The sequence below is a fragment of the Meles meles genome, chromosome 8, assembly GCF_922984935.1.
Source record: "Meles meles chromosome 8, mMelMel3.1 paternal haplotype, whole genome shotgun sequence".
NCBI classification, from domain to species: Eukaryota; Metazoa; Chordata; class Mammalia; order Carnivora; family Mustelidae; genus Meles; species Meles meles.
The window spans coordinates 32,426,607-32,446,983 of NC_060073.1; the positions used below are offsets into that span (position 1 = coordinate 32,426,607).

The 20,377-nt window shown below is 33.5% G+C and overlaps 1 protein-coding gene across 2 annotated transcripts in view; it reads right to left on the minus strand.

The window, feature by feature from the left end:
* Positions 1 to 20,377, minus strand: part of ELP4 (elongator acetyltransferase complex subunit 4) — a 245,584-nt gene that overhangs the window by 196,727 nt on the left and 28,480 nt on the right. For both annotated transcript variants that reach the window (XM_046017915.1, XM_046017914.1), the window contains exon 3: positions 19,000 to 19,121. In XM_046017915.1, coding sequence (XP_045873871.1) covers positions 19,000 to 19,121 — 122 coding nt within the window. The remainder of the gene's footprint in view (positions 1 to 18,999; positions 19,122 to 20,377) is intronic.

The window sequence follows — 20,377 nt, forward strand, 5'->3', positions numbered from 1 at the left end:
CTGTCAAATAAATAAATAAAATCTTATAAAAATAAAATAAAATAACATAAAATGAACAAAAGGAAATAAGTACATAACAATATAGTGAGGAGACAATATAAGCAAACCACAGACCAATGAGTTTGATGATAGCAACAGAAACTATCAAAAACAAAGGACGGGGGGCACCTGGGTGGCTCAGTCCGTGGCTGCCTTCTGCTCAGGTCATGATCCCAGGGTCCTGGGATCAAGTCCCACATCAGGCTCCCTGCTTCTCCCTCTGCCTGCCCTTCCTCCTCCACCTCCCCCAGCTCATGCACACACTCTCTCTCTATCTCAAATAAATAAATCTTAAAAAAAAAAAAAAAAAAGGGATGGAGGGGAAAAAAATAACTGGAGAAGAAAAAGAATAATTCTAGCAAACTTTTTCATATAAACTGACAAGCTGAATTTAAAATTTATATGGAAATGCAAAAGCTATATAATAGACAAAGCAACTATGCAAAGGAAGAAAGCTGGAGGACTTAAAAATACCTGATTTTAAGACATTACAAAAACAGAATGATGAAGTTCATATAAGATAGATACAAGGGTCAATGAACAGAAACAAAAGTTGAAAAGAGACCCACATGTTTATTTGATTTTCTACATAAATGCCAAGGCATTTCAATAGGGAAAGAATGATAACAAATTCTCAGAAAACAATGAAGGAGAAAACTTCAGTGATTTGGGGTTATCCTAGGAGTCAGAAAACTGGCTTGTGGGCCTGTTTTTGGATATAAAGTTTTATTAGAATTTGCTTAAGAATTGTTTATGGCTGCTTGATTGTTATAATAGCAGAATCAAGTAATTATGACAGAAACCATACAGTCTCTACAAAGCCAAAGATATTTGATATCTAGTCCTTTAAAGAAAAGTTTGCAAATATTTCTTAAAGAGGACAAAAATATAGCATGAAATATAAAAAACTGAGGCACTGGAGTTCATAAAAGTAAAAAAATTAATGCTTTTCAAAAGATACTGCTAAGAAAGAGGCAAGCCAGAGGTTGGAAAAAAATATTTGCCAAACAAATATTTGATATAGGACTTGTATCCAGAATATATAAAGAACACTTAAAAATCAATGATAAAAATACAATCAAATAAAAAAATGGATAAGAATTGAATAGACACTTCATCCAAAGATACATGGGTGGCAAACAAACACATGAAAAGATGCTCAACACCATTAGGGATTAGTAAAATGCAAATTAAAAGCACAATGAGATATCACTATACATACACCAGAATTGTTAAAATAAAATTTAAAACACAGTAACACCAAATGTTAAAAAAGGAAAGCAGCAATTGGAATTCTTATACACTCCTGGTAGGAATGCAAAACTGCAAAGCAGCTTTAGAAGTTTGGAAGTTTCCTTAAAAATTAAACAATTTACTTTCAATATGACCCAGCAATTCATCTCCAGGGTATTTACCTAAGAGAAATAACAACATATGCTTATACAGAAGTGTGTAGATAGCAACTTCATTTAATAGTCAAAAGGTAGAAACCAATCAAATGTCCATCAATTAATGAATGGCTAATAAAAGCAGTAAAAGGAATCAATTCTATCGATACACACAGATACAGGGTTAATCTGAAAAGCATTATGTTAAGTGAAAGAAGCCAGATACAAAATACTATATACCACATGATCCCAAATATATGAAATTCTAGGAAAGGCAAATTATAGAGATGGTAAACTGACTGGGGCCAAATGGTAGGAAAGGGCCAGGTAGGAAGAGGAGATTAACTGCAAAGAGGCACATTTCTGAGGGGCTCGAAAGGTTCTATGTTATGATTGTGGTGGTTACACAACTGTATACATTTATTATGACCTAATCAAGTTGTACATAAATTGGTAAATTTTATTATATATAAACTATAAGCCAAGAAAGCTAATGAAAAAAAAAAAAACACAAGCACAAAACATATACATGTATGTATGTATTTTTTGTTTGGAAAAATTTACACCAAATCCCAAAAAGCAGTTAACCTACTGAAGGTGGGAGATGGGGTTAAAAGGAATTTGGGGCATGTGAGCTGAGCTTTATTTATGATGTAACCTGTAGAAAAGAGAACGTATACTAATTGTGAATTACTTACATGATCAAATTTTAATTTAAAAAATCAAAGTTTTAAACATTTATGGAGCAGATAACATTGTATTTCAAACTGGAAAGATGTATGAAGAATTAAACTAGTTGAATAGAAAAAAGACCCATTAAAAAGATTGTCATGCCTTTTCATAATTTGAGGGATAAAGGTAAAAGCCTGAAAGCTTTAAAAGAGGGGAAAATATACTACTCACTAATGAAAAAGAAATAGATTAGCATCAGATACCTTAGCAGCCCTGATTTTAGAAGACAATGGAACAATGTTTTCAAAGTATGAGGCAAACTGTTACTGAAATTTCCACTGAGCGGATGCCTGGGTGGCTCAGTTGGTTAAGCATCTGCTTTAATTTTGTTTTTTAAAAGATTTTATTTATTTATTTGACAGAGACACAGTGAGAGAGAGAACACAAGCAGGGGGAGTGGGAGAGGAAGAAGCAGGCTTCCTGCTAAGCAGGGAGCCCCATGCAGGCCCAATCCCAGGACCGTGGGATCATGACTTGAGCCAAAGGCAGACATTAATGACTGAGCACTGAGCCATCCAGGTGCCAAAAGCATCTGCTTTATACTCAGTTCATGATCTCAGGGTCCTGGGATAGAGCCCCCATCGCACTGGGTTCCCTGCTCAGTGAGGAGTCTGTTTATCCCTCTCCTTCTGTCCCTCCCCGCCGACTAGTGCATGTGTTCTCTTTTTCTGTCTCACATAAATAAGTAAAATCTTAAAAAAAAAAGAGAAATTTCCATTGATGAAAATTGTTAAGTGTAAACACAAAGTACAGTCATTTTAAAAAAAGCATATACTATTTCAAAAGCTTACCTACCACAAACTTTTCTTTTTAAAAGTATTTGAATTGTGGGGCACCTGGGTGGCTCAGTGGGTTAAGCCTCTGCCTTGTGCTCAGGTCATGATCTCAGGGTCCTGGGATCAAGCCCGGCATCAGGCTCTCTGCTGAGCAGGGAGCCTGCTTCCCCCTCTCTCTCTGCCTGCTGCTCTTCCTACTTGTGATCTCTCTCTCAAATAAATATTTTTTTTAAAAAAGTATTTGAATTGTATTTTCCTGATGCCAAGTGATGTGGAGCACTTTTTCATGTGTCTGTTGGCCATCTGGATGTCTTCTTTGCAGAAATGTCTGTTCATGTCTTCAGCCTGCCCATTTTTTGATTAGATTATTTGTTCTTTGGGTGTTGAGTCTGAGAAGCTCTTTATAGATTTTGGATGTAGATTTTGTAGCCCTTTATCTGATATGTCATTTGTGACTATCTTCTCTCATTTTGTCAGTTGTCTTTGGTTTTGTTGACTGTTTCCTTCGCTGTGCAAAAGTTTTTGATCTTGATGAAGTTCTAATAGTTCATTTTTGCCCTTGCTTCCCTTGTCTTTGGTGATGTTTCTAGGAAGAAGTTGCTGTGGCTGAGGTCGAAGAGGTTGCTGCCTGTGTTCTCCTCAAGGATTTTGATGGACTCCTGTCTCACATTGAGGTCTTTCATCCATTTGGAGTCTATTTTTGTGTGTGGTGTAAGGAAATGGTCCAGTTTCATTCTTCTGCATACGGCTGTCCAGTTTTCCCAGCACCATTTGTTGAAGAGACTGTCTTATTTCCACTGAACATTCTTTCCTGCTTTGTCAAGATTAGTTGACTACAGAGTTGAGGGTCTGTTTCTGGGCTCTCTATTCTGTTCCATTGATCTACGTGTCTGTTTTTGTGCCAGTGCCATACTGTCTTGATGATGACAGCTTTGTAATAGAGCTTGAAGTCTGGAATTGTGATGCTGCCAACTTTAGCTTTCTTTTTCAACCTCTGGCTGTTCGGGGACTTTTCTGGTTCCATATAAATTTTAGGATTATTTGTTCCATTTCTTTGAAAAAAAAAATGATGGTATTTTGATAGGAATTGCATTAAATGTGTAGATTGCTTTAGGTAGCACAGAAATTTTCACAATATTTGTTCTTACAATCCATGAGCATAAGTCAATCAGAGAAAAACAATTATCATGTGATCTCTCTGATATGAGGAATTTGAAAGGCAGGGTAGGGGGTTGTGGGGGGTAGGGAAGGGAAAAATGAAACAAAATGGATCAGGAGGGAGACAAACCATAAGAGACTCTTAATCTCACAAAACAAACTAAGGGTTGCTGGGGGGTGGGGGTGTAAGGATAAGGTGGTTGGGTTATGGTCAGTGGCATTTCAGATTTGATAAAATATGGTATTTCTTTAGAAAATGGACCAAAATTCCTTTAGTATCTGTTTTTAAGGATTCCATCAATATATAAAGAATTTTTAACACAACACGGTATGAATAAATGTTATGCTAGTAATTTACCTAGATAGACCTACGTAAACCTTGGTCAATTTCATTTGTACCATTCTTTTAGCTAGAAAGCTGAACAAAAATAGCAGAAAATTAAAAACTGACCAATGCAAATTAAGAGTCAGTGGTTTTTAAGTATTGTGAAGTCAAGAACTAAATCCTGGGGCACCTGGGTGCCTCAGGTGGTTAAGTGTCTGCCTTCAGTTCAGATCATGATTTCAGAGTCCTGGGATGGAGCCCCTTTCAGGTCTGGCTCCCTGCTCTGTGGGGAATCTGCTTCTTCCTCTCTCTCTTTGCCCCTCCCTCCACCTTGTGTGTGTGCTCTCTCTTCCTCTAATAAACAACCTTAATTTAAAAAAAGGGAGGGGGGAGAACTCAATCCAAAGGCAACAGTGTTAGATCGTCCTATATAATTCTCTGACAAAAAAAAAATCCATTATATGAAAATTCAGTTTCAATACTGCTATTCAGAATTCAACTGAAAACGAATTATTTACAGATATGCCAAAACTGATATTTTTGGGGAAAAAAGAATATTCTGATTTTTTTTTTAAATAAGCCCCACACCCAAAGTGAGGCTTGAACTCATGACCCAAGATCAAGAGTAGCATGCTCTTCTGACTGAGCCAGCTGGGCATCCCGAATATTCTGATACTTTTGTCTTTCACTGTTCAGAAACGTATTCTGTTAAGAATTTGTATTCAGTATGTTGTTATATTTATAAGCCCCATATTTTTTGAAATGTGTCATCACCTAACCTGCTCATTGTGACTCCTTGACCCTATCAGAGATGATGACTGCTATAATCTATATTTTTGTTGCAACGTCTGTATCTAATCAAACAAAAACTTTAATTAATGTTTGATTTAAATCTGTCTTACAAGAGAATGCTAGTAATAAGCTTTTAAATATTCAATGATTACAGCTGTAACAGATCACAGATCAAGGTCCTACCTTGTATTTTTGAAAATCCCAGTTGATTTCTTAACCAGTGAAGTGCACCAACACAACACATTTCATGATTGTTATACCCTTGTTTCCTTAAAGGAAAAAATACCAGGTTTTTTGTTCTTTTGTGCAGTATGGTGCCTACAGTACCCATAGATTTGGTAGGAAGGATTAGGAATAAGTAAAAATAAAAAGCAGGCTTCATAAGGTCTATACAGAAGATATAGTGAAAAGTATAAAATTTCTCTCTTAGTCAGATGAATCACTTCAGAAAATTAACATGAAAAAGAAACTGGCACCACCTTTGGACAAAACCTGCTTATTCTACTTAAAAAAACCTATATGAAACCAAATTATTACAAACTTGCAATACCAAAATATATTCCAGTAATTAGGTATATTTATTTTTTTTACCAGAAACATTTATCCTTATCCATAAGATGCTGTAAATATATTTCTTCCCTTTTCAATTCATGCCATTCTGTGCTTACTGCTATATTATTTTGTGGTCTTTGTTTTGGCAGATGCACAAGCAAAATCTGATTCCAACAGTTTGACCCTTCTCACTTTTTATGTTCTCTAGGGCATAATAAAATCCAAGATACAATCCCTCAGCAGTTAATGAAGCTTAACCTCCCACCCTCTTAATTACCAATGCATTACACCAACTATGGGCATCATACTCCTCTCTAAGCTATTTTACAATTCAGCAGAAGTACTACTGAGCTATTATGTAGCAACATAATCCATGCAGCATGAGAAATCCTTCTTAAAAATAAAATCTTTTGATCCTTGCAGGTTTTGGTAACTGTATAATTAATACTACTTAAGCATTATCCATGTATCAGTAAGTATATTATATTGTATCAGTAAGTATATTACTTTGTTGATTTGGGGGAAGTTGGGGAACATTTATTTTCTGAAAGTTAGAAAGAGAAACAAATTCAAAGATATTATTGACGGATTATCATAATTTGAATACAAAAGAACTCCAAATAACTAGCCCGAGTATCCATCTATTAAAGATATGGTCTCCATATTACCTCCATTTAAATATTTAAAAACATTAAGGGAGAGGGTACTTTAATTGTTAAAAGCATTCAGAAATGTAGATTGCAATGGAGTAAGTCAGAGGGTCTGTGGGTATACAGCTGATGTTACATTAAAAAATGTTTTTAAACTTATGGATTTTAAGGTTAATAATTAGAGAATGAATTTATATCCATCCATATTTCACACTAAATTCAGTACAGGGAACATCTTGGTCGAATTTTTTAATATATTTTTTCTCTTGAATGTAAAGGGGCAAAATTAATAATATTATAAGAAAGGATGAAAAATACTTTCACATTGGTATACAATTATTATTTTAATTAAACTCCCAAAATTAAGCTACTGACAAAAATGATCCTTTTCTTTTGGCAACTACATCAATTACATGAATTACAAAACAGAAAATGAAACTACTAGGATAAGAGGAGTGTTCTCAATGCTGTTCCATAGATCCTTATCACATTTCTTGTTAACATATAAACTGAAAATGTAGTGACAAGACTAAAGGAAAGATCTCTCAATTTTCTTGACTAAGATAGGGAGAAGGAGAAGGATAACATGAACAGGTATGTATATCTTCATATCTACATCCCTAGTTACAGAAAGAAAAATAAATGGTGAACAGATGTATCCTTATAACATATTAAAAGACATCTTGTGAAATGTTTTGTTTTTAATTTTTTAAAAAAAGATTTTATTTATTTATTTATTTTAGAAGGAGACAGAGAGATAGCACAAGCAGGGGAAGAGCAGAGGGAGAGGGAGGGCGGATCTCAAGCAGATTCTGTGCTGAGCAAGGAGCCTGATGCTTGATCCCAGGGCCCTGAAATCATGATCTGAGCAGAAAATCAAGAGCCGGACACCTAATGGACTGAGCCACCAGGGCATCCCCATGAAATGTTTTAAAAAGTAGACGGAATTCTCCACTTAATCATTGGTTTTAACAGGTTTACATAATAAGACCATGTGCAATAATTCCCTTAGTAAATGTTTACTGTATAAGGATGCCTATTAACCTGTCCTCTTAATAAAAAGATATATGAAAATGCTTACTGAGCAAACAGGTTATGAAATAATTACTTGAGTTATAGAAGGATTCTGATATTGGCAAAGGATTTCAACATAATTCCTTTAAGTGTTAAGTGCCCCAACTGAATACAAATTAAGATAATTTCTAAAAACCTATATAACCAAAACATCTCTAAATATAGTTATTATAGATGTTAAGATAGTGACAGTGATCTTAACCTAATTATTTATTAAATTGAGGTTTGAGAACATAAGATTTTTTAAGCTTTAATTTAATTTATTTATTTGAAAGAGAGAGAGCATGAGCAGGGAGAAGGGAAGAGAGAGAGAGAGAATCTCTTGAGCAGACTCCAACTGAATGCAGAACCTGACATGGGGCCAGAGAGGTCACAGAATTTTTACAAGGTTGGAAAAGAAGTATTCTAAATTTTTGGTATATTTATTGTCAAAGATATCTCAATTAGTAATCAGGCATTATGTTTACTTAAGAGGTCCAGATCAGTTATATTTCCTAGCTCAGGAGCATATAAGTGTCTGGTTTTATTTGTTTGATATCATATTCTTTTATTTTTCCAAAATCAACCCAGGTAATGGAAGATGTCACAAAAATCCTTAGTATATTTTGGTACAATAAGTGAAACTAGATATCACTTTATTTTTATTAAACTTGAAAATTATTTTGTGATGTACATTTGGTGGTAAGAGAACAAAAACTATTCTCTTTCTGCTCCCTGAGTACTGAGAAGTAGAGGCAACCAGGTAAAGGCATAATATAGGTTTTTAAAAATTCTATAGTATCTCGTTATAATCTGTTTTAAGAAATAGAAAGGTAAGATGCTTCACTTCATAGTCTCAGATAAATCTTCCACTTCCAATTTAAGTCTTCAGTTTAATACCATCGACCCTGTTTTTGAAATCTAGCAGACTTTTACACACACACACACACACACAGAGTAGTAAAAACTATTTTACGAAACTGGTAAGTGCATTTCAGATATCTCTGATTTCACTAATATAACATGGAAAGATGACTATGGTGAATTAAGGCCATTTTCTGCAACTGCCCATCAGTTTCTGATGAACAAAACAAAATTACAGGAAAGAAACACTGGCCCCTGAAAGAATCACCCCAACACTAAATGGAAAGATAGCCTTGTCTTCTTTGGGGTTTTCGCACAGTAAAGCTATCCTTTTTTTTTTTTTTTTTAAGAATTTTTTTTTAAGATTTTATTTATTTGAGAGAGAAAGAAAGAGTGAGAGAGAGTGTGACATGGGAGGTCAGAGGGAGAAGCAGACTCCCTGTGGTGCTGGGAGTCCCATGTGGGACTTGATCCCGAGACTCTAGGATCTTGACCTGAGCCGAAGGCAGTCGTCCAATCAACTGAGCCACCCAAGTGCTCTTTTTAAAGAATTTCTTTTTTAAAGATTTTATTTATTTATTTGAGATAGAGAAGGTGAGAGAGCATGAGAGGGGAGAAGAAAGCTATCCTTTTGTATATAATCTTCCAAGACTATGTATTTAATCTATGATCCTTGATGGTGTGCACCTCTCTTCCTGCATGGGATCCTTTAATATTTCATTTAATGAGTCAATTTCATTAATTTGGGGAGCTTATTTTAAAAAGTATGGTGTGTGTGTTTTAAGTTTTAATGGCTCTGGTTTTCAGAATTTGAAGTCACTTAACTCATCCAAAAGGACTGAATAGCTTCTCTGCTGAATATGCTTCAGAAAAAGTATTCAGAGGACAAATGAATTCCATTTTTAATATTCCCAAGTCTGACTTTGTGCGGCTTCTTTTCAAAGAATGATCAATGCTATATAACAGTTCTAAGATTTTAACATTTGAGCATCACAATAACCATCAAGCATTTACAACCACTCATTTTTTTTTTTAATGAGTTCAAAATAAAATTTTGGAAAGTAAATGTGAGGCCTGGAGTATTTTAAGATTTAGAAAGCAAAATTCTCAATTTTTCATTTTTAATTTGGAATTCCAGAATGAGGTAGCCAGGAAATTATCTCTATTTTAACGTGAGAGAATAAGTGACTTGTGCAATGTCCTGCAGCTACTTGTGCAGGGTCCTGCAACGTCACAGAAATTAAATTCTAAGCCCATATCCCAAATATACTTCATCTTCTGAAGACAAATATCCCATCACAGAGTATGGCATTTTTGCTATATGACTTAGGCTACTTTTCTGCATGCAAAATGCCTTTCTTATGTTGGTGATGCACAAATATCAACACCAACTTTGTGTTTATTTTAATGTTATACCAGAAATGGTTCTTTCAAGCTCGTAACAGGGTGGTGGGTTTATTTCCCTTTTTACTTTTATCTTATCTTTCATTTTCCTGTTGGAAAATAAGGCACATGCCATCTTTTAAAAGCTGGCTACAAATGTAGGTCACTGGAAGCAGTATTGAGCCTTTGCATGATTTTTCTTAGTCTTTTTAGTTTGCCAAAGCAGCTCTAACTGTGGCTGCCAGGGGAGAACTCAGAATTTTAAATAAGCTCTCACAAGTAGCCAGAGGGGAAAAAAGAGTGAAACCCTGGGGTCAAACAGCAAATTTCTGGTTCAACTAGCATTTCGGAGTTTTAAGCACTGAAAAGCATATAGATAGCCTGATAATTTTCTGAACAAATAAAATGTTGACAAAGAAATGGAAGGAACATCGTCTGACTATAGTTCTGCCTTTAAAGGGCTCTTCAAATATTTGTATTTAAACCATGAACATAAGATACACAGTAAAATAAAGTTTTAATAAAAAAATACATATTATGTAGCCTCAGAAAAGTAAAAGTAAAAACGTGTGGGAAGATGTGTTATTTAGAAGGTACTGAGTATGCATGAAACTTGCAAAGTGGAATGGCAGAAGGACCAGAAAATAATTTTTTAAATTATTTATATTATTTTTGTTCTGAATCATTAAAAAAAACTGTAACTTTTATGATAAGTATAATTTTAAAAAAATGTTCAGTAGTATATGTGGCCAAACAAGGGACATTTCGTTAACTTCATTGTTGCAGCTTTCTCAATTTTTGGCAGAACAAGGAGAACAAAGTTGGATCTGAAATTTTTTTTTTTTTTTTTTTGAGAGAGAGAGATATCACAAGTAGAGAGGCAGGCAGAGAGAGAGGGGGATGCAGGCTCCCTGCTGAGCAGAGAACCCAATGTGGGGCTCGATCCCAGGACCCTGAGATCATGACCCGAGCCGAAGGCAGCGGCTTAACCCACTGAGCCACCTAGGTGCCCCAGATCTGAAATATTTTTGTATTCTATTTGCTCAGAAGGACCAGCCTGTAATCTGATGCTATAACATACTAAGAGCAAACAAATTAACCCCACTCATTGGATTCAGACTTCTAATTCTTGTTCCATGACCAATTAGTAAAAGATGGATGGCAAATATAGACTCAATCTTGACACCAAATTGACCCAAGGAAAGGAAAGGAAAGCTTTCTAATAATAATTCAAGCCGTACCCTATTTAGCAAATACTACTTCATCTAATTCTAAATCAACTGATGTATCTTCTCTCAGTTATAACCAAAAAACAAAACAAAACAAAACAAAACCACCAAAAAACCCAAATAAAGCAAAAGATATAAGATAAATAAGATCTTATTAAATGAGTTCATTATTTGGGTAACAAACTGATATTTTGGGATACATAAAAAATGCTTCCAAATTATTAGATATTTTTGTTTTTACTTATATAAAGTCCATAAAAGAGAATTCTGAAGAAGTTAGTCTAAATTTTCATACTTCATTACTAAGTACCTTGTTGCTATATTAATTCATCTCATATGACATGGTTTATTTTAAATGAATTGTTACTTATACTGTGACTTAAGAGTTATTATAAAGTAATTAATTTTCAATTATGAAAGATTTTCTCTATAATAAGGGTAGTTTCACCATAATTGATTTTAAATTTGAGCTATTAACTTATTAGTATGTTTGATATTAAAAAATATAAACTGCAAGCCTTTAGTAAACATCAAGGCAGTTACATTCCTGCTCATAACCATGTACTTTTCTTAGGTACATATTAAAAAGTAAAACTTTTAAACTCCTTAAAAGCATCCTCAGCTCCCACTTTGTTCTGTGTTTGATGCTGGACAGTATGTAACTCAAAAAGTTAATGCTGTAAGTCAGGAATTAATAACCCTTTGCTCTAGATATTAGATATCTCTTCCTGCATGAATATTACCTACCTGGTATGTCATCTCTAAAAATATTCGAATTAACTTCTAAAACTCACCTTAGTATATTATGAAATAACATTTAAATTTACTTCTAAAAATCAGGTTACTTTCTTTAATTCTGTAAATATTAACATACATTGTTTAAAATTATGAAAAAGATAATAGAAAAACATAGCACTTTCAAGTTCTAAGGAAATTGTGGATGTTTGTGTATATAATTTTTTATTTCTAAAAATACCAGCCTATCTCCTTATAAATGCTTAAATATTCTAACATAAAAATACAACTTTCGCTATTTTAGAAAACATTACATAGAAAATTTTCAGATAATACTTATCACTATATTTGAGATGATCAAGAACATTCTTTTAGATAAAAAGTTAACTGAAAAATACTTAACCAGCTTTTTAAAAGCTTTAACATCATGTATATTGTTCTATAGGATTTTCTAAGGGGTGTAATTTTTCAGTGTTACATCTTAATGCTGACTTCCTGAAGGAGCTTTGACTACAATAGGCATGAATATGTTTTCAAAGGATGATGGATAAATTGCTGGGTGGTTATATAATATATCTTAGGCAGCTGATGGGGCTTTTTATCCTTTACTTGTCTTTTAGTTATACACAGTTTTAAGATAATTATGGTCTATAAGATTGTCTTTTCCCTCTTCTTGTACCAGCAATATTTGCCTTGGTTATAGGTTCCAGAAATCCCCAATCATACATCATAAAATTAAAAATAAACAATTATAGCATCCCCCACCACCCCCACGTTGTATCCCTAAACACTGTTAATGTCTTGGTTTTGTCCATTCATTGTTGGGCTGTTTAATACAAATGACTCTAATAACTCTAACTGAGTTGGGAACACTGAAATCTTGGCTGAAAAATATGCAGAAAAAACTATTATCTATATTAATCCTTAACATCTCATTTTAATCTCATTTTAAATTGCACAAAATATTTTATTTTTCTCAGAGGGATGTTAAAAACTTTGTCTATCCACTGGTATTATGAGAATTTAAATAATTATCATTTTTACAGCCATCATTTTTGAATTCAGTCTATTTTAAACTTGTGAAAACTAAGTGGACCACATTAAATGTATATAGGTTAAAAACAATACTTTCTGTACTTTTTTTTTTTTTTAAGATTTTTATTCATTTATTTGACAGACAGAGATGACAAGCAGGCAGAGAGGCAGGCAGAGAGAGAGAAGAGGAAGCAGGCTCCCCGCGTGAGCAGAGAGCCCGATGTAGGGCTTAATCCCAGGACCCTGAGATCATGACCTGAGCCGAAGGCAGAGGCTTTAACCCACTGAGCCACCCAGGCGCCCCTTTTTGTACTTTCTTAATAGAAAAATGAGAATGGAATATTATTCTTTTAAATTAAATTGTTTTATTATTACAAAATAAAAAGGAAAGAAATATGAAAGAAATATGAAATTTTAAAAATCAGGAGGGGCGCCTGGGTGGCTCAGTGGTTTAAGCCGCTGCCTTCGGCTCAGGTCATGATCTCAGGGTCCTGGGATCGAGTCCTGCATCGGGCTCTCTGCTCGGCAGGGAGCCTGCTTCCCTCTCACTCTCTCTGCCTGCCTCTCTGCCTGCTTGTGATCTCTCTCTGTCAAATAAATAAATAAACAAACAAACAAACAAATAAATAAATAATCATGAATTTAAGAAATATTACTGATGCGTGAAAGTTCTGTTAACTCAAAAACTAGACAGGGGTGGGCACCTGGGTGGCTCAGTTGGTTAAGCCACTGGCTTTGGCTGAGGTCATGATTCCAGGTCCTAGGATCGAGTCCCGTATCAGGCTTCCCCTGCTCTGCAAAGAGCCTGCTTCTCCCTCCCTCTCTGCCTGCCGCTCCCCCTGCTTGTGGGCTTGTGCTCTCTCTCTCTGTCAAATAAATAAATAAAATCTTTAAAAAAACAAAAACAAAAAAAACAATAGATAGGGGCACCTGGGTGGCTGAGTTGGTCAAGCAACTGCCTTTGGCTCAGGTCATGATCCCAGAGTCCCAGGGGGAGTCTGCTTCTCCCTCTCACCTTGCCCCTCTCATGCTCTCTTTCTCTCTCTCTCCCATTCTCTCTCTCTTAGAAAAAAAAAAAAAAAAGATACATTTTCAGAGAAGAGCTATATGAAATGTAAGTACATAAGTAAAGTAAACCTAAAAGAAAAAAAACTGTTCTGGACTACTCCTTATAAATACAAGAATGAAAATATGCTTAAGATCATTAGGTTTTTGTGGACGCATTTTAATGTCTTTGATAATATATTAAGTACACAAGATTGGGTAAAACTGATTGGATGTCATTAGAAAACATTCTTCATAAAACCACCTAAGCTGCTTCAAAAGACATACTGGACCAGAAGGACTTAATAGATACATTCAGAACATCCCATCCTAAAACATCACATATGCATTCACTTAAAGTGCACATAAGACATTCTCTAGAATAGAACACATATTAGATCATAAATCAGGCCTCAACAAACAAAAAAAGACTGAAATCATATCATGCACCTTTTCTGACCAAAATGCTATAAAACTAGAAGTCAACTACAAGAAAAAAAAAACTGACAAGACCATAAACACATGAAGGTTAAACAACGTGCTACTAAAAAATGAACGTGTCAACCAGGAAATCAAAGAAGAAAAAAAATATATGGAAACAAATGAAAGTGAAAACGCAATGATCCAAAACCCCTGCAGGCAGCAAAAGCAGTCCTAAGAGGGAAGTATGTAGCAATGTAAACCTACCTCAAGAAGCAAGAAAAATCTTAAATAAACAATCTAATCTTACACCTAAAAGAGTTAAAAACAAAACAAGAAATGAGGCCAAAAGCCAACAGAAGGAAGGAAATAATAAAGATCTGAGCAGAAATAAATGATATAGAAATGAAAAAAAAAAAAACAGATCAGGAAAAATAGGAGCTGGTAATTTGAAAAATTTTTAAAAAATTGGTAAACCTCTAGCAAGACCTATCAAAAAGAAAAGAAAATGGACCCAAATAAATAAAATCACAAGTGAAAGAGGAGAAATACCAACCAATACCACAAAATACAATTAATTATAAGAGATTATTATGAAAAACTATATACCAACAAATTAGACAAACTGAAAGAAATGGCTAAAATCCTAGACACATATAAATTACCAAAACTGAAACAGGAGGAAATAGAAAACTTGAACAGAACAATAACCAGCAGAAAAATTAAGTCAAAATCAAAAACTTCCAACAAATAAAAGATAAGGACCACTATGATCTTTTATATGTCTATTACTCAGAAAAAATTAAAAATTCATTACAGCAACACAACTTTGTCTCTCCATTTTACTTAATTGTGAACAACTCACATCTGAAAAAATAAAAAATTTAAATAGAACTGATGTTAAACCTGTCGACTGGTATATCTTAATAAAGCAAATGTGAAAATTTTTATGTCCATTCACATACTGCATGTAACACTAATTTTTAAAAGATTACTAAATTGGAAAGAAATGTGTTTAGCATGTTATGTCTTTTCAGACAAGTTTAAAATGTACTTAAATTTAAATATGAATTTTTGTTACAGAAAAACTATCATAAGGCTGTTGATAAATATTTTGAACATGAAACATTGCATTCAGATAAAACTCTGTGAGAACTGGAATAGAAAATATGAATTCAAGGAAAGATGATGTAAAATTTCCAGATGTTAAAAAAGAGCTTGCTTATGTAAATATATTTCTAGAAATAATGGTACTGACATCAAACTGTAATGTTATTTAGATTCAGTTGGATATACTTAAAAGACTGATTCAAAAGTATTTAACTAAAAATACAGTATTTATAGGGGCGCCTTGGTAGCTCAGTCAGTTAAGCGGCTGACTCTTGATTTCAGCTCAGGTCATGATCTCAGGGTCCTGTGGTTGAGCCCCGTACTCAGCAGGAAGTCTGCTCGTGATTCTCTCTCACTTTCCTCTCCCCCCAAGCACATTCATGCACATGCACATTTTGAACAATATTTGAACAATAACATCTTTTACAACTAAACAATCTTATAAATGTAATTTTTAGATAACTTTTTATACAAACAGATACATAATTAAAAAAAATTTTTTATAAGTATGAAAGCAAAAAGGTGGAAAGATCACTGTACTTTAATCTGTACAATTGGCCAAGATATAGAATGTGAGTTGATAATCATTGAATTCAGGTTAATAAATAAATGTGAAATTCTTCATGTAGGTTTTAAATGTGATCTTTATATTTTTAGTAAGACTGTATCAGTCAGAGTTCTCCAGAGAAACAGGACCAATAGGATATGTGTATATATATATGTGTATATATATTGCTTTGTTTTATACAAAATTATATATATAACTATATGTACATATTATATATGTAATTGTAGTTTAATACAAAAAAGATTTATTATTTTTAAAAAAGGGACTGGCTAATAGTATTAGGGAAGCTGACAAGTCCCCAGGTCTGCAGGATGAGTCAGCAAGCTGAAGACCCGGGAAAGCTGATGGTCTAGTTCTCATCCAAATGTTGGCAGGCTTAAGAATCAGGAAGAACTGATTTTTTAGTCTGAATCAAAGGCAGGAAAAAGCTGATGCTCAGATTTGAAGGCAGTCAGTCAGAAGGAATTAGTTCTTAGCTGAGGCAGGGTTAGTCTTTTAGTTTTATTTGTACTTAATACTGATTTGATGAGGCCCACTCACATTAGGGATGGCAATCTGCTTTACTTCATCTACCAATTTAAATTAAGTATTTTTTTAAAATTTTGTTTATTTATTTAAGAGAGAGAGCATGAGCAGGGGAGAGGAGCACAGGGAGGGGAAGCAGTAGACTCCCTGCTGAGCAGGGAGCCTGATGTGGGGCTTAATCCCAGGAACCTGGGATCATGAACTGAGCCGAAAGCAGATGCTTAATTGCTAAGCTACTCAGGTGCCTCTACCAATTTAAATATCAATCTCATCCAGAAACACCCTCATAAGAATACTTAGGATAATGTTTGATCAAATACTTGGGAAACTTGTGGCCCAGTCAAGTGGACACATAAAATTAACCATCACAAGTCCACTCCTTGTCAACTTGGCACCCATACATATTTCCTTAAACTATACTTAAGCTCCAGATTAAGACAATATGTCATAATGCCACATTCCTAGATGAGTCTCCTAATGCTGTCTTAAGCTGGGTTCCTTTTTACAGCACTACAGCCTAGAAACTTTACTTGTATAATGCCAGGGATTTACAGAACTCCCTTTGTACATTCTGGATCTCTCTGGCACCACTGTCCTTTATTATTTGATGCCCAATGTCTTGAAAACTGTTGTTTAATGTATTTTGCCCTGTTTTTTAGTTGGTTCAGGGATAAAGAGAAATCTGATCCTCATTAACATATCTTGGTCAAAAGTGCAACTTTTTAAAAGTCTACTTTTTTTACTCTAATTTTATATATTCTTTACAGTATCATAAAATTGTTCCATGAATAAATGTTTGCAGAACCTAACTACTTACATAAATAAGTAGATGTTTTAAGAAATCCTAATTTATAACTTCACTCCTTTACATAATTCAACGGAGGACAAGTAAAGTATCCTGAGATTTTTAATATTAACTTATACAAATTCAAGATACCTAGGAAAGGTGTTAGGGATTAGTTTTCAAATAAAAAGTGTAATTCTCTAAAGCAAAATGTGTTGGTATATTGATTAGATTTTTAACATCAGTTGCCTAGGTTGCAGGAGATAAGAAGGAAGAATAAAACACTTTATTTTGAAAAGAATATATAGTTGATTCTTTAACCACACAGATCTACTTATATGTGAATATTTTATGATAAATATAGTACTGTAAATGTATTTTCTCTTACGATTTTCTCAACAAATTGTCCTTTCTCTAATTCACTTTATTGTAGGAATACAGGATATAATACATATAACGCACAAAATATGTATTAATAGACTGTTTATGTTGTTAGTAAGGCTTTCGGTCAATTATTAGGTGGAAATACTATTTTGGGGGAGTCAAAAGTCAAAAGTTATATGTGGATTTTTAACTGTGCAGGGGATCAGTGTCTCTAACCCCCATGTTGTTCAAAAGTCAAGGGTTATCCTGCTTCTGGCCTGGCAAAAATTGCCTACATGGCTATAAAGATGTTTGATATAAAATCTTAGTCTCCATACTATGGTGGAATGTGTCGTGAAGAGCTTGTACAGCTTCTTTAGGATGATAATCTTGGCCTTTATTGTTCCTACCAAGCATAGTATGTCCAGAAATTGAGATTAAGACCAAAAACATCAAGAAAATATTACAAAAGCCAAACACCAAACGTAAGAACAAAGGAAAACAGGCTCTGCAACCAGAAGAAAATCATTTGGAAAATTATACAAAGATTTCTCCTTTGGATTTTATGACCGTATTACTTAATAAGCAAAATCTGACCCATATGAAAGAATCATGTTAGTTTTACCTCAGCATTATATAACTTTTTTATAGTGGGTATAGGAATTTGTTGGTGTCTGCTGAAAGCTATGGTATATTAATACTTACTATGCTACAAATTCTTCATAAATGAATTAGTTGTTTGTTATTTTGCAGACCATGCACTAAAATGAAAACATCCTATGGGAGAAAATAACTTTAGATTCTATCTTCTATTCAAATAATGGCTTAAGTTGTGTTCCTGTTCCAGACAAAGAAATTAAGAATTTTAAAACTAAGAATTGTCCTCTCTGAGGTGTAATGTGTGTTTTGGCTTTAAAAGAATAGAGTATATCAGTCACATATTTTATTATTATTGCTAGTTATTCGGAAAAGAGTAATTTCTGGCAGTCTCAAAGCAAAATGAGATTAATAAATGAGTACTTCTAATTTCTGTATCTTTCTTCTAATTTATGTCTCTAGGATACTGGTAATATAATATCAGATAATATGCTGTTGTTTTCCTTTACTTTTTACAGAGTTATCTTCTTATGATTATAGTAATAACTTTATTTATTGTCAGTTTTTAGTAGCTTATTAATATTGTTCCCAATGCCAGTATCAACTTAGAGTTAAAAAAATTGTCCAAGAACACTAATTTAAAAAGTGAAACTACATCTTTAAGTAAATTTGATACTTTTCTTTAAGAGAAAAAAAATACATGTTTTAATTAATTTAAATATGGTTTTTAGATAAATGAATACCTTGTTTACCTAAAATTTTCATAAAATTTTATGTATATATTTTGTTTACATATATCTAGCTTATATATACATGTAAGCAATATTTTTCATGAAATGTTCAAAATGCAATATTTTTACATTTGTATATTCTATACCTGTAAAATATCAGCAGGCTCTTCTTTTGCAGATGCAACCAATAAAGTATGCCCATTGATGATTCCTTCTGCCAGGAAATACTTGAAGAGCAAAGAAGAGTAAGTATTATATTTATCCTCTTCTGTAAAAAAGAAAAAAATTGTAGTCAGTATCCTACCATATGCCAAGCACACTCAGATGTTTAACAATTTTCCTCCTTAAAACAAGTATATAAAATGGGGTAATAATTGTCTTCCCAAAAAGTACAGTTAGATAGGCTAAGAGACCTATCTGGATAGCCCATGGGAAGTGAGTACTATTAATATAATTTGATTTCAAAATTATTCTCCATCCTCTACACCACCTCTGATATCCACAAAATTTAGAGGGTTACATATGATTATAGAAAAAAAAAAAAAAGACTTTCTTTTTCGGTTTCCTAAGATTTTTTTCAGGCACTGCATCTCTAAAATACCTATTCTTACCTACCAACCAGTTTGTAAACTCACACTTCATTTCTTACATGTCATAATAATTAAGCACTTAAGTGTATGTAGCCTGAAGATTAGTATGTATAAAATTTGTGAAAATAGTATTACTTCTCCATTTGTGTTTTAGGTTTTAAATTCAGTAGCAATTTAAAATTGAAGACTAATCTGAGAGTTCTTAAAATTTGTACTAAATATTTTCTGAATAAACAGTTCTTCGACCTTTTATTATTCCTTCATCCTCCCTTCTTTCTGAATTTTTATGAAAAAAAATCATATGCCAGGTTTCTTTGACAAAATGTGTTAATATTTTTGAGATTTTGTGATATAATATAAACTCATGTATATCTTTGTTTTCTAATATTATTGATAAGCTACATGCCTACACTTTTATATCACCTTTCTTTCCTTTAATACTTTGAGACATAAAGAGACAATGGCAGATTTACTTAATTATTTAAAAAAAGAGAGACTTTATTAATTTAGTCAACAAATATTAATTGAATTCTTATGTCAGGCATTGTTAATATTTGTAAAAACCACACTGTTAAAAAATATTCCTAAGAAAGTTTGGACTTGTGGTAATGTTAGCACTGTGCACAAAGCCTCCTGCAGCTTTAAGTAAAAATACCATTAAAAAATAAATATTTAAAGGCACTGCAAAGCAATTAAAAGAAGACATCAACCACAGCAGTTCCCTTTTGAAAGACTGTGATCATGACATGTAAAAAGTTCGTTTCTGGCTTTTTAAAATTTTTTTTATTTTTTTGCCAAAAATGGGGTTCTTAAGCTCCCTTAACTCTGACTGCTCTAAATCATATCCTTTCCAGCTTAAGGTGGCAGAATGTAGAGTTCAGTGTTGTCAAAATAGCTGAAACTTTAGGAGAAAAATCCTTGAATTAAGAGTGCT